Source organism: Alternaria metachromatica (genome assembly GCF_023757995.1).
Source record: "Alternaria metachromatica strain BMP 0045 chromosome Unknown scaffold_31, whole genome shotgun sequence".
Classification (NCBI taxonomy): domain Eukaryota; kingdom Fungi; phylum Ascomycota; class Dothideomycetes; order Pleosporales; family Pleosporaceae; genus Alternaria; species Alternaria metachromatica.
In genome coordinates this window covers 121779-134857 of record NW_026055522.1, presented here as the reverse complement: position 1 = coordinate 134857, position 13079 = coordinate 121779, and the positions used below count along the sequence as shown (strand labels likewise).

Genomic DNA, 13079 nt, shown 5'->3' with positions numbered 1-13079 from the left:
AGCTTGTACTTACCCCCCATATTGTCAATACATTCCAAAGTCTCGGGAAAACCACGAATGGGCTCATTTGTCCTCGGATTGTGGATAGATAGCAGAATCGTATGTCGGTCGGCTTGAGCATTATAGGCTGTCGCGTGTGTGTTGTGCTCCCTACCAAGTTCTAGTATGACAATAAAGCATAGCGTTATGCGCACTCACCTTGCTTTTCTGACCAACAAATCTTTGTACACAACAGACAGCATGCGGCTTTCGGCATCCATAGAAGTCCGAAGACGCAACACATTGTCGTGGAGACCTACAACCGTCCTTTCGAGGGACACAAGGCGTTGATTGAGGTTCTTGATATCGGTGCGGACAGTAGCGGACTCCATAGCAGCAGTCAAAGGGATGATGGAAATGGCATGCAGCTGACCGACTGTAGAGTGTAGCTGCGACTCGAGAAAGGCGAGCTCAGCTCGTTTGTTGCGCATGTTGAAGTTGGCATACAAGAGCAGGTGATGTTGAAGAGACCCTTCAGTGGATGTTTGGTCGACGTGAGGTAACGATTATGAGGGGATCGAGAGCTTGAACCACCCAAGAGCCACCACGAGGGAGAGCGCGCAATATTGAATATTCTGGAAAGCCCGCGAATATCCTTTCGCAGATGCACGGACGTTGCGAGTTGCTGTTAAAGGCTGACCGACCCCTCGGTGACTAGAGGCCACTTCGAACTCGCCCATCGAAGACGTCAACATACCACTGCCTTCATGGAGAACAACCCCAACGACATCGCATCGCAGCTTGAGGCAACCGCTGCCCAACTCCGCGCCTTCGGCACCCTACCAGAAACTCAACGCGATGGAGCCATCAAGCAAGCTATGGAATACATGCTGGGGCAAGTCTGCGATGTATGCGAAAAGGTACGACAATTGAATCACAACTACGTCGCTCTCAACAAACAGGTTCAGGCACAGTGAGTGATATGGGAGGATTCGAAATAATCGAAACACGTATTAACAAGCATATGTCAGTATCTGGAATACCGCGATGCGCCAATATCACAGTACATACAAACTTTCTGAGATGAGAATGGGTCATATGCGCGACGTCAAGACGAATGAGCCTATCGCCGACTTTCCATTACGAGCAAAAGACTTCCGCAACCTGGATTGTACGTATATCCCTGCATGGAACGTTTATTGTTCCCCACGCTGATCAATGTTGATATAGCCTTTGAGTGTGAACGTATCGCAAACGCGTTGGGAAGAGTGGAGAATTTAGGCGAAATTGGAGAGAGGCAGCAAACAGTCATCCACTTGGTCGGACTCGATACTGCCGCCGTTTACCACTGGGTGTAGTCGCCACTGAAATAATAAACTGTAATTCTGTTGTAGGGCGGTCGGTAGAAGACTATCGTCGTAGCTTTGGCGTGGGATACGAGGCTGGGTCGGTGGTGCGCGTATCATAGTGATGTGTCGATCATGTCGTTAGGATTTAGAGAGTACGTCGACGTGTAATTCACGGTGTTTGAGTCGACTGAGCTCCGAAGAAGCAAATGGCTGATGCAGATTTCGTGGAGTTGATGAAATGTGCCGGCAAGAGGGCGGTCGGATGACAGTCAGCCGCGTCGCTGACGTAATTAGTGTATTGCACCCGCGGACGCGCCATTCCCAGCCCGCCCGCACCGCGCATACTTGCACCTCGGTTCTCAACACTACGAGCGGGCCTCACAGATTTCATTTGAACACTGTACAGTTACAACGTTCAGCTTAATGGTACAACATATGTTGCAACACTCATCAACCGTGGATGAGATTTCCATGATATCCGGGTGCTGATTAACGCGCGGCTGGAATGCGCGCGTTGCGCTTCCCGAGGTCACGCGTCACCGACGCGGCGCATTTCCCACAGATCACGTACGGCCGATAGTCATGACCCAAGTCCTTTTCAGATATCCTCGACTTACAGGTCTCCTACTTCCAGAGAAACGAGATGTGAGCCACCTTACAAACACACATCGTGCACTCACTACTGTTACCATGGTTATGCATCGATGCGTTCCAAGGTTACCATCTCAGACGCCTCCGGCAGATTAGCGTCGCGATGTACCCAACGATTTTTAAGGTAGAGATCAGAGTCATCGCAATTTGATCAAAGCGATGTGCGCGGATACATCAAGCTCATATGAGTCATCTCAAACAATGTAAGGCGTCCACTCAGTATACCTAGGTGCATTGCTCAAAGGCTTCACTATGCATCAACGGCATACCCAACAGCATGACGAGCGACGCATCTTCCACAGCGGAAAGCAGTTTCCATGCCAAGGAAATGGCGACTGCGCTCGGAGAGATCAACCCCAACCCGCCTCGAAAGCCCCAGACTTCACCTACTACCAAATCGAAGGCGACATCAGCACTTCGAGCGAAGCAAGAGACGCGCAAGTTCCGCGGGACTTCCACCCCCGATCCGGCGCTTGACATCGACATGGACGAGTTCACATCCTTCACACAGTACCTGCGATCATCGAAACGCGTTCTAGCCCTCGTGGGTGCTGGTTTGTCGGTTGCTTCGGGGCTTTCGACATTTCGCGGCGATGACAGAAGATGGAGATGTGTAGAACCTCAGGAGCTTTCGAATATCGAAGCCCTGGTGCAAGACCCAGTGAAGGTGTGGTGGTTCTTCAGCGATCGGATGAAGCGCGCGCAAGAGGCAAAGCCAAACCGGGGGCACATCGCGCTTGCGAAACTCGCAAAGGAAAAGAGTGGATTCTTCGCAATCAATCAAAACATCGATGGTAAGCATGCTCTCAAGGCTAGAGGCCGGAATAATGTCCACTAACAATACCTAGGTCTATGTCAACGAGCGGGCATACCCGACGAGCAGGTCGCGCAAGTACACGGCACCCTGTTCGAGATGAAATGCAGCAAGCACGCCTCAGACTCTACCGAACGTTGCGACTACAATACGCCCGTCTCCTATCCTGCCACCGAGGCGCTCACGATCACATCCGACATCAGCGACGCGTCCGTCCCTCTGCCTCCTCTCGATCATACCCAGCTCCCTCATTGCCCCCGGTGCGACAGCCTCATGCGACCGAGCGTTGTACTCTTCGGCGAAAGTTTATCGAGCAACCTCACCGAGGCTATACACACTTTCGTCTGTTCTGAACCTCTCGACCTGTTGCTAGTAATCGGTACGAGTGGCGTCGTCCTTCCGGCGGCGATGTATATACCCAAGGCTCGGAACGCTGGTGCGAGGGTCGCATATTTCAATATGGAAGAGTATTATGACGAGCCTGGATGCGTTTGGGCAGGCGACTGGATGTTCAAAGGTGATGCGGCGGTCATGGTCCCTGAGCTTCTAAAAGGGATCGTGGGAAATGTCGGAAGTGTGTGATAAGGAGTAAATTGCCAATGCAGTTCTAGGTGAGACAGGGTCAACTAATATAAGGTCTCACTTGGAGAGGCTAGGTTGCTGAACAACGAATTGAACGTGGCAACTCATACATGGAAAAAGATTGAACAGGCCCGGAGCCTACATCAACGTTAGGTCTCCTACTTTGTATTAGCTTGCAGACCTTTTCAGCTTTTCCCAGGTTGGCATGACACCGTGGCTGTTAATCTCACTTGGGGGTGGATATTGTGTTTGTTTGCTACTGGCGCACGTGCCATGTGCGACTGCCTACTTGGGCCACGCAGCTCTCCTGCTCTTACTTCGCGACGACGTCACTCGGGTACCTACCTGATTCCATTTTGCACTCACTCCCGTCTTCCACTTTCGCGCCCCTGCAATGTGGAAGTAACCCCAAACGCTAATTGAATAGACGTGCCTGAACGATCCTTTCGACGAAGCAGACAGTGCAGGCGTGCCCTACTGCGATTGCGACTGCTTCAACACTCTCCGCAGTCCTGAAAGCATTCAAGAAGGCCTTGTGCGATGTTGTCAGTACAGCAGACAGCGCAACGCGCCTGGACGCTACCGCCGGCGGTATCAAATGTCACTAATCCCCTCGCGGTCGCCCTGGCTTTGTATCCAATACAGGAAGTAAGGCATACTTCCGTGAGCCTCTTACTCTATGCGCCTTGCTAATTTTGATCTGCAGGCCCTAGTCTCGCTCCTGGTACCGGAGAGACTCGTCACTCTTACCCAGCTCTGCCAAACTATTCATGGCCACATTCGCATGGACAATGCGAGCGCAAAAGCCAATCTTCTTTCTAAGACACTGTGCTCCGGATTCGGTTCGTTCGTCAGGATGTCTACTCATTGCCCCTGTCCAGCGAAGACATTCCATCCTGTGATGGTTTGCTCGAAAGGTGGATTTGGAACAGAGTCACACCCGTGTGTGGGATGTGGTGTCAACACTTGCGACGAGTGTCGCATCCATGTTTTCTACAACTTCATGACAGATGATTCTGGGCTCGATCAGCGTCGATGGTGGGCAGGCTACTACTTCCTCAACCCCATGGCTGTTGCAGTATGTCCACCTAAGAACTCCGATGGCAGCGCCTGGCATCTACCTGTCAACGAGATGCTACCTCGCCATGACCAGGGCCGCGTGCACATTCCCCTAGCGATCGGTGCTCTAGGCGATCCCGAGCCGATTGAGCCGATTCTCGATCTGAATTTGGGTACCCACCAGTTCATCAGTCCCCGTGGGCGTACACAATTCCCCTACTCTGGCAATAACATCGTCTCATTTCTCAATCTGACTGTCAACAAGCGCAAAGACCTCGCATGCCCTTCCTGTTACCTGGAACGCCAGAATCAAGGTGTGGCGCCTTGTTCCTGCACCCTACGGAAGCGCTTCCTAGACCGATGGTTGTGTATGCACTGCTACATCGAGGAGGTAAACGTTGATGACAAGCTACGCTGTCATGGTGTAAAAGCAAGCGAGGTCGGACAAGGCCACATCCATGTGTGTAGCTGCGGAACGGAGTTCACACCAGACATCATGCCAAAAGTCATGTGCAACTGGTGCAAAGGCGAGATCACAGAGCTCGAGCAGGGCACCGAGGATGATGCCACCAGTGAGAACGCCGAATATAACAGCGAAGAAGAAGAAGAGGAACTCGAGAACGGAGATGACGAGGAGGACCATTCGGCGGCTGACTTTGCGGGTCTACCTCTGGACGAGTTTGGCTACGCTGAGAACCGCGACGGGTCTCTTTCGGTGTACGTGAACGGCGAGTGCATCCGCGGAGAACGTTTGGGGCGAGCTATGATCCGCCAGTGGAAGAGAATCCAGGGTGAGCACGTTGAATGTACTTGCTGTATCTGCGACGAGAAGGACTCTATGCATGCTCACGCGGGGGACGTTTCAGAGGACGAGGACGAGGACGAAGGCGAGGACGAAGATGGCGACGATGACGATGATCTACCAGATCTGGAAGACGTCGAGTCAGCTGCTGGCTTCGAAGATCCATGGGGACTGGACTAAGAGTCCTGAGTCTGCTGCACGCTTGTCCTTGTAGAATCACGCAGGGCACCACCGGTGAATGCGTGAACTTAGTCCCGTTCGGCAAGATACATACCAAGATGATCGCCATATGCGATGTACATTTGCTTGTTACGTCTAGTTATAGGAATTCCCCGTGACCGCTCTTCCTCGGGAGAAGTTTCTAGCCTACCTAGGTATTTACACACATAGCAGCAGATCAAAGAACGTATTCTAGTCGATACACCAATAATTGAGCCAGCGATAGCTTCATGTCGTCTGTCAGTCGAACATCCAGATGACCAGGTGACGAAACTGTTGGTTCCCCCCGCAGCGCGCACGACCACTTGCTCGAAGTGGACCCCTGAAGCTTGCCGTAGTGTCGTGGCGTGAAGCTTGGCACTGACACATGGACCAGAACACTGTTCCTGATCGCTTCGTCGCCGCATCCCCATCATCACCTGCACCTCCTCACGTCCCAACATCGTCCAATTGCGGCTTTGCCACACCGACTTCCGTTTTGCCAAGATGCGTTCGTGAATCCGCGGATCTCGCCAGACCTGCCGGCGAGGTACCGAGCTTCACGCGTCGCGACTGGATATATTCACTACGCGTATTGAACGTATGAAGACGTCAAAACACTACGAGAGAGACTCAATATTTTCGAAATGATCGAATCATGACATTTCACACGCGTATCGCGTTTCGAGATGGCAGTGACGGCGGTGAGTTGCAGTATCTTATCGGCGCGACTTCTGCCAAGACCTCTCGCCCGAAGAGAACTTTCGGAACATCGGTGAAATGCTCCAAGCACAGCGCATGACTGTGCGTCAATTCAATGGATAACACGTCCCGATTCCTACAGAGACGCTCGGTCCGTCTACTCATAACCTGGTGATTTCCTCTTTCCTCTCTGCAAACAACTTTGTCATTGTATTAATTCCACGACCTCCCAAATTGGCGTACCAAGTTTGACCGGACGCAACTGCCACAACCCTTATTTTTGTTACATCACTTTGACTCGGCGTACATGCGCCTACCAATTTAAGGTCGCAGTTCTTCTCTGGTAGCCTGGTTGCATCCACACACATAACTACGGACGTCAACAGCAGAATAATGAAATATCTGCCCACCTTTTCAGAAGACCGCAGTGCGCAGAGGACTTCCCTTAAAGACATAGCGCACGAAACAGTTGGCGAGACGTACATCGAAGAGGATCCATCGGTAGCAGAATGGTTCCGCGAATTCATTCCCACCTCACATGGCGCCGCAGAGTATGTACGCGAACTATTCCCGAGCGCACGGTGGCTGAGGCGGTATAACTTACATTGGCTGGCTGGAGATGCTATCGCTGGTATTTACAAAACACCTGGACCCCTTGCTGGCCATTGCTAAAGAAAATGAAGGTATCACGGTCGGTCTTGTCGTTGTTCCACAAGCCATGGCATATGCTTCGCTTGCGCGGCTGTCACCCGCCTTTGGTCTTTACACTACGTTTACAGGCGCGTGTTTATATTGGATCTTTGGTACATCTAGAGATATCGTCATCGGTGTAAGCTATTCACGTCACTTTGGGGTAACCAGCTAATCCAAGAATAGACGACAGCAGTTGGGTCCTTGCTGATTGGAAGCGCCGTCAGCAAAGTTGAAGCGGAACATCCAGGGGTGTATCAACCTCAGGAGATTGCACATGCGCTAAGCTTCCTTGCTGGCGCCATTATCCTCGTCTTCGGTATCCTTCGTCTCGGCTTCATCATCGAGTTCATCCCGTACATTCCCATCTCAGCATTCGTCACCTCGGCCAGTATTACTATCATCTCGACACAGCTGCCGACTTTGATGGGCATTACAGGGATCAACACGCGTGAGTCTCCGTACAAGGTGTACGTCAACTTCTTGAAGGGCTTACCCACGGCAAGACTGGATGCGGCGATCGGTATCACATCCATCGTACTCCTATACTTGATCAAGAACCTATGCGCTAAGATGGAGGTGCGACAACCTCGGAAGAAGAAGATGTGGTCTATGATCTCCTCGCTGCGTCTTACATTCACTATCTTGTTGTACACCCTTATCAGCTGGCTGGTACATAGGACGACACCTGCAGGCAAAGAGAAGTTCCGGATCGTAGGTCATATTGAGAAGGGTTTCAGCCATGCAGGTGTGCCAAAGATGGACGGAAAGCTCTTCGGCTTGGTGGCTACAGAACTCCCGGCGATCATCATCATCCTCATCGTCGAACACATCGCCATCGCCAAGAACTTCGGACGCAAACACAACTATACCGTCATCCCTTCACAGGAGATGATCGCACAAGGCGCTGCCAACATACTGAGTCCTTTTGTGGGTGGCTATGTGTGTACAGGCTCTTTCGGTGCTTCTGCTGTTCTCTCCAAGGCTGCAGTGCGCACTCCGTTATCCGGCGTCTTCAGCGCAGTCGTCCTAGTGTTGGCATTGTATGCGCTCACAGCTGTCTTTTACTACATCCCGAACGCAGCGCTTGCTGGTCTGATCATACACTCCACCGTCGATTTGATCAAAGGACCAAAGGACTTACACAAGTACTACCAGTTGTCGCCGTTCGAGCTATTCATCTGGGTTTGTGGTGTTGTCATCGCATTCTTCACCGATCTCGAGACGGCGATCTACATTACCGTTGGTCTCTCCTTTGCAATGCTGCTCGTCCGCATGGCGAAAAGCCCGGGCAAGTTCCGAGGTGCTGTTGAGGTGACGCGCATCGTGCGCGACGACCGCTCCTGCGATCAGTCCGTGTCGACATCAAGCGCGTCGCTGTCTTCACAACCACACGGGGAACAGACGCATCGTGCTGTAGCTATACAGGAAGCTCGGCAAGTGTATATGCCCTACGACGTCACAGACAACCATAACCCGAACATCACCGTAGAGCCAGCATACCCCGGCGTCTTCATCTATCGCTTCAGCGAGAACTTCAACTACATCAACCAAGCTTACCACGTCGACTACCTTACTTCTTACATTACCTCAAACACCCGCCGAACACAAGCAGATGACGGTATCCGTGCATGCGATCGTTTGTGGTGCGACGCGCCACCCACGGAGAAGCTCATCGAAGAGTCGTCATGTCTGCCCGTATTGCGAGCCGTTGTTCTTGACTTCTCCACAGTCAATATTCTCGACATTACCAGCATCGACGGATTGAAGAGCTTACGCGAGACGCTTGAACGCCATGCAGCGCCCGGTTTGGTCGAATGGCACTTTGCTGGTGTTCACAACCGATGGACACGCAAAGCGCTCGCCTTTGCAGGTTTTGGTTTCCCGGCTATCGTAACTGCGGAATATACAGGAAACTGGTGTCCAGCCTACACCGTGTCGGCAAGTCTCGCAGGCGCGACATGCGAAGAGGGAAAAGAAGTAGAAGCTGCACGAAGGGCAATGGGAACCAGGGACGAAGAGCAGGGCAAGGACTCCACTGAAACAAATGCACTTGAAATGCAGTTGTCTTCTACGAGTGAGAAGCAGAAGTTCTACCCGATTTACGGGGTTGATAGGCCGTTCTTCCATCTTGATCTTCACGACGCCGTCGACGCTGCGGTTCGCGATGCGAGGAAGGCTGATGAACACGAGGCGCGCACGAGCTGTACATCGACTGCATGGTCAGGGATGCCAGCGGCTCAAGAAGAAGCATAGATGTCTGCGTCGTCGTTTTTTCTTTTGACCCATCTTGGGTAATGGCGTTTTGCATGTTGGGCGTATTAGCGTAATTGGTGTCTCGGTCTGGCGTAGCACCAGCATTTGCATCATCGGCGCTCAAGAATGGCTAGCGTTTAGAAGCACAGAATGTTCGTATCAATAATACATCTCCTCACTACCATAGCTTCCACAGACGACTGTACCTCCACTGACCCCATCATGTGCTATATCGCACCTTTCGGGTACCTACTCTCGCTACCATATGCTTCACTCCTCAAGCTCCAAGTTATGATCTCATCTCGCGTCATGTTCCCCAGTGTCATTCTCATCGCCTCCCTCACAATGTTGTCGCGCTCTCGCACACCGCCCAATTTTGCATGTAGATCCCTATACTTGGTACTGTATTCCGCTTCCAAATCGGGCGTACGAAAGGGTGCCATTGCTTCGATTTTCTTCTTCTGCCGCTGGTACGCAAGCATGAGTTCGGCGTTGCGGCGACGGGAGTAGGCGGCATCGTCTAGAAAGGGGAAGAATGTGTTATGAGACATTAGACGGAAGTGTATGTGTACGTGTGTGGATCTCTATGTCTTGTACAAGTTCGCCTCCTAGTTGAGAAGCTTATGTTCAGTGCACAACATGGATGGTACACTTTGATGACGTATATGAATATCTAGATCAGTCCATGGACGCTTGCTATGGTAAAATTAGTTTGACTACAAAGAAGTGTATGTGACAAACAGATCTTGCTTCGATCGTCTGGCCTCTCCCATTATTGTTCGACTACTTTCATTGAACTATGAGTGGATGCTAGTGTATAATATGATATTAGAGCAGCTCCGATATACATCGTAAGCCGGACCCCTAACTTCCCCGCTACTGCTTCTCTACCTCCAATGGCGGGACCAATAGAAATCGAATTCCTCCTCCTTGCCCTCTTCCATTTTCTTTTTGTATGCTTCCATCTGCAGATGTTGCTTCCGGGTAAGCCACTCGTGACAGACGAAGTGTCGATGCAGACCACGAGGCGCGGCAGAGCCAGCAGCCACGATGGCTTGGTCAATCAGAGTGCCACTCAGATTGGGACGGTCACCATCTGGAAGATGTTCCGGCCAGGCACCCTCCTTGTCTTCGTCCTCCTCATTCGGTACAAAATCCTTCGCCTTTTCCTCTTCTTCAGTGGCCTTCTTAGACCCGGTCACCCGACCATCGCACCACTCGCATACAAGCCACGAATCTTGGTCCTGTGCATCGAATGAGCTCCCACATGGACATTCTCCTGGTTCATCTCCCGCCAGCATCTCCAACATTGCCGCACCACCAGGTTTAGCTTCGTTCTCGAGGTAGCATTCAATACACAGCCATCGGTCGAGAAACCGCTTTCGAAGTGTGCACGTACACTGGTGCTTGACCTCCGTGGCTGAGCACGTCGTGCAGAGTCGCTTAAGACGACCTGCAGTAACCGAAAACAGCGGTCCAGCGACAGGCCTGAAACCGGAAGAGCAAAGTGAACTACCCTTGGTTCTGAGGAATAGAGTATCGCCAAGATTTTGATCAAGTAGATTGTCAATCGGTTCGGCTTGGGCCACTAGATTGGAGTCAAATGGTAAGCCGAGACGGCCACAGTCATGCTGGGGTCGACCCTTGCCAAGCGGTAGCTTCCAGGGTGGCTGTTCTTCATCGTCTTCAGGTGGGTACCGGTAGATGGGTTCGTTAGGCGGGAGAAGGCGAACGGGAGCGTTCTTCGTCATGATGTGGCCTGCCCACCATCTTAATCCATGTGGTCCATTATCCTCGGTCATGGAATGGTACGTCACATGTAACCTGCATTCATCGCAAGTGTTCATGCCACAGGTGACACATGGACGGCTCTCCATGTCTGGGTCGTTGATCTCGCTTCCACACGATGCTTGGACGTGCCATTCTCCTTCGCTAGCGGGCTTGTGCGTGAGTTTGCGTTGTTGCGCGCCGAAGCCGGGACACAGTACCTTTGTGCGGAGATTGGTACGACTAGCGGCGCTTGAGAAGTCCAAGTTTGAGTACACGGTCTGTGAAGTTTGAGCTAGCCGAAGAACATCTTGGGGCCGAAGGTGTTCGACAAGACTAGAGAGAATAGTGTATTGGGTGGTGGCGTATAAAAATGGATTTTCCAAGCTGTTGGTATTAGGTAGCTGCCAGGCATGGTCCTGGGTGGCGTTATTGTCTCGACGTGGAATTCTAGATTTCTTTTTGGGTTTCTGAGATCCGTCGACAGCGGTGGCTGGGTGGTCATCTGGTGGTTGAGACATGGTTAGTTGAGCGACAGGGCGTAGAATGATTTGCGTCGACGGTGGGACTCATAATATACAGTTCGAGTGCCTTGTCGTGTTGTGTGAAATGCACGCTTTGTCATTTCACCTTGACCTTGCTGTCACATTATGCTGATTATAAACACAACACCTAGGTAATCTGTTGTTCATTTGGCAGTGTGTGCAGATAGGAAGTTCGGTGAGCGAGTGTGCGATGGTGAAAACATGTAGAGAACGAATGAGCACAGAGGAGACGACAATGAATGGGATTCTGTTGACTTTCAGCACACAAAAGGAGGCTTAGTCTGGATTGGGATTAGCTTTGGACCCTGGCCAATCGGCTCATCGGCATTACGTCACCACACGCGAATGCTCCTTCTTTCTTCTCTACATCACGAACATGACCAAGACCTCGATTTCAGCATGCTAAAGGACGACATACCTGGATATTTGAACCGTACTTCACTTCCGACACCATCGCTCTCAATTTTGAGACTCACCTCACTAGCTTTATCGTACCCACCATCCGTCTGACAGTTCGTAACTCGTCCATTCTTCGCATGGCGTCCGGATCCGACCGCCTTTCATATATCTCCAGCTCCATCAAACGTACAAACTCATGATGCAACAACATTTCCAGACACGTGATGATTTCTTTGGCTTCCCGTTCAAGTCGACTGTTTACTGCTCTTAGTTCCATGTTTGTCAAAGCCGTCACGGCACCAGCATGGAAGTCTTGGATGCATGATAACGAAGAAGCTCTTCCGGTGGATCTGGAGTTATTGACGCGTGATCTATATCCGTTGATGCTGGCAGAAACAGTACTGACCGACGAAGGAGGATAGCATAAGTCGGGATGTCTGACAAGGCGAACGAGGATGTCGCATACGTAGTCCACGCCGGCACGAAAGGCTTGCTGGTGTGTTAGAACTTCCCTCAGTTTGCTCCACTCTGGGCTCATCACGACGAGGTGAGACCCCCTCTTCTGCTTCATTTCTTGCTTGTTCTTCTGCTTCTGCTAGTCACTATCTTCGTACGAGCAATGCTGGGTTACCTAGGTGGTGATGTCTATGGCGGTTGTGCGTACTAAATAAGATCTATGGTGAGTATCGAGCTGTTATGATCGCGCTTAATGTATTGATGTAGAAGGCAAAGTTTGCTGCAATAGTCATGCTGCAGCCCGATGGGATTCTAGAAGCATCCAGTGGGTCTACTGCACGCTCACTCAGTTGCATTGTGGTGTAGCCAAATGTGGAAAGCATTTTCACTAAGACGCCCGGTAGTCTGCAGCAGGGACTCTCAACGAACGTAGACTTTCCTTCAAGAAAATGTCGGCTTCAGCCGTATGTACTTGGGCATGAAACCTGTCGCAGATGATGAGCCTGGGGGTTCCAATGACCTTTACGAAATACAACATTACAACATTGCTCAACCCAGAAGCCACAGCACGCCTACGGCACGGGTGAATCACAATATCAGTATCACGGTCAATACGAGCGGAGACGCGGAGAAGAGACCATCGACCTGGTATCTTAGCGATGTACTTTCTGCTACCTATAATTTTCGTTTGATCACGCGACTATGAGTGTTGATAAGACCGGCAGCTGCGCTGCGTGTAGTAGATTGGCCGTGACGACCTCGGGAGCCGGACAGGGGGCCCGAGCACAATTCCCACTTACTTACCTAGGTAGTCTTTGAACTTGCCATGT

General features: G+C 51.4%; 4 protein-coding genes across 4 annotated transcripts; 3 read left to right on the top strand and 1 right to left on the bottom strand.

Moving 5' to 3' along the window:
* Positions 1 to 1910: 1910 nt before the first annotated feature.
* Positions 1911 to 2817, top strand: J4E83_009250 (uncharacterized protein; the record flags this gene model as incomplete). The annotated part of the gene is made up of 2 exons (XM_049336139.1): positions 1911 to 1919; positions 2209 to 2817. The coding sequence occupies 2 exons, from the start codon at positions 1911 to 1913 to the stop codon at positions 2815 to 2817; spliced, it is 618 nt and encodes a 205-aa protein (XP_049184703.1).
* A 1561-nt stretch (positions 2818 to 4378) lies between these two features.
* On the top strand, positions 4379 to 5416 carry J4E83_009249 (uncharacterized protein; the record flags this gene model as incomplete). The annotated part of the gene is made up of 1 exon (XM_049336138.1): positions 4379 to 5416. The coding sequence occupies one exon, from the start codon at positions 4379 to 4381 to the stop codon at positions 5414 to 5416; it is 1038 nt and encodes a 345-aa protein (XP_049184702.1).
* A 1113-nt stretch (positions 5417 to 6529) lies between these two features.
* J4E83_009248 (uncharacterized protein) lies at positions 6530 to 9082 on the top strand (the record flags this gene model as incomplete). The annotated part of the gene is made up of 3 exons (XM_049336137.1): positions 6530 to 6767; positions 6820 to 6965; positions 7013 to 9082. 3 exons carry the CDS (start codon positions 6530 to 6532, stop codon positions 9080 to 9082), a joined length of 2454 nt encoding a protein of 817 aa, XP_049184701.1.
* Positions 9083 to 9969: 887 nt separating this feature from the next.
* Positions 9970 to 10833, bottom strand: J4E83_009247 (uncharacterized protein; the record flags this gene model as incomplete). The annotated part of the gene is made up of 1 exon (XM_049336136.1): positions 9970 to 10833. One exon carries the CDS (start codon positions 10831 to 10833, stop codon positions 9970 to 9972), a length of 864 nt encoding a protein of 287 aa, XP_049184700.1.
* Between the last annotated feature and the right edge of the window lie 2246 nt (positions 10834 to 13079).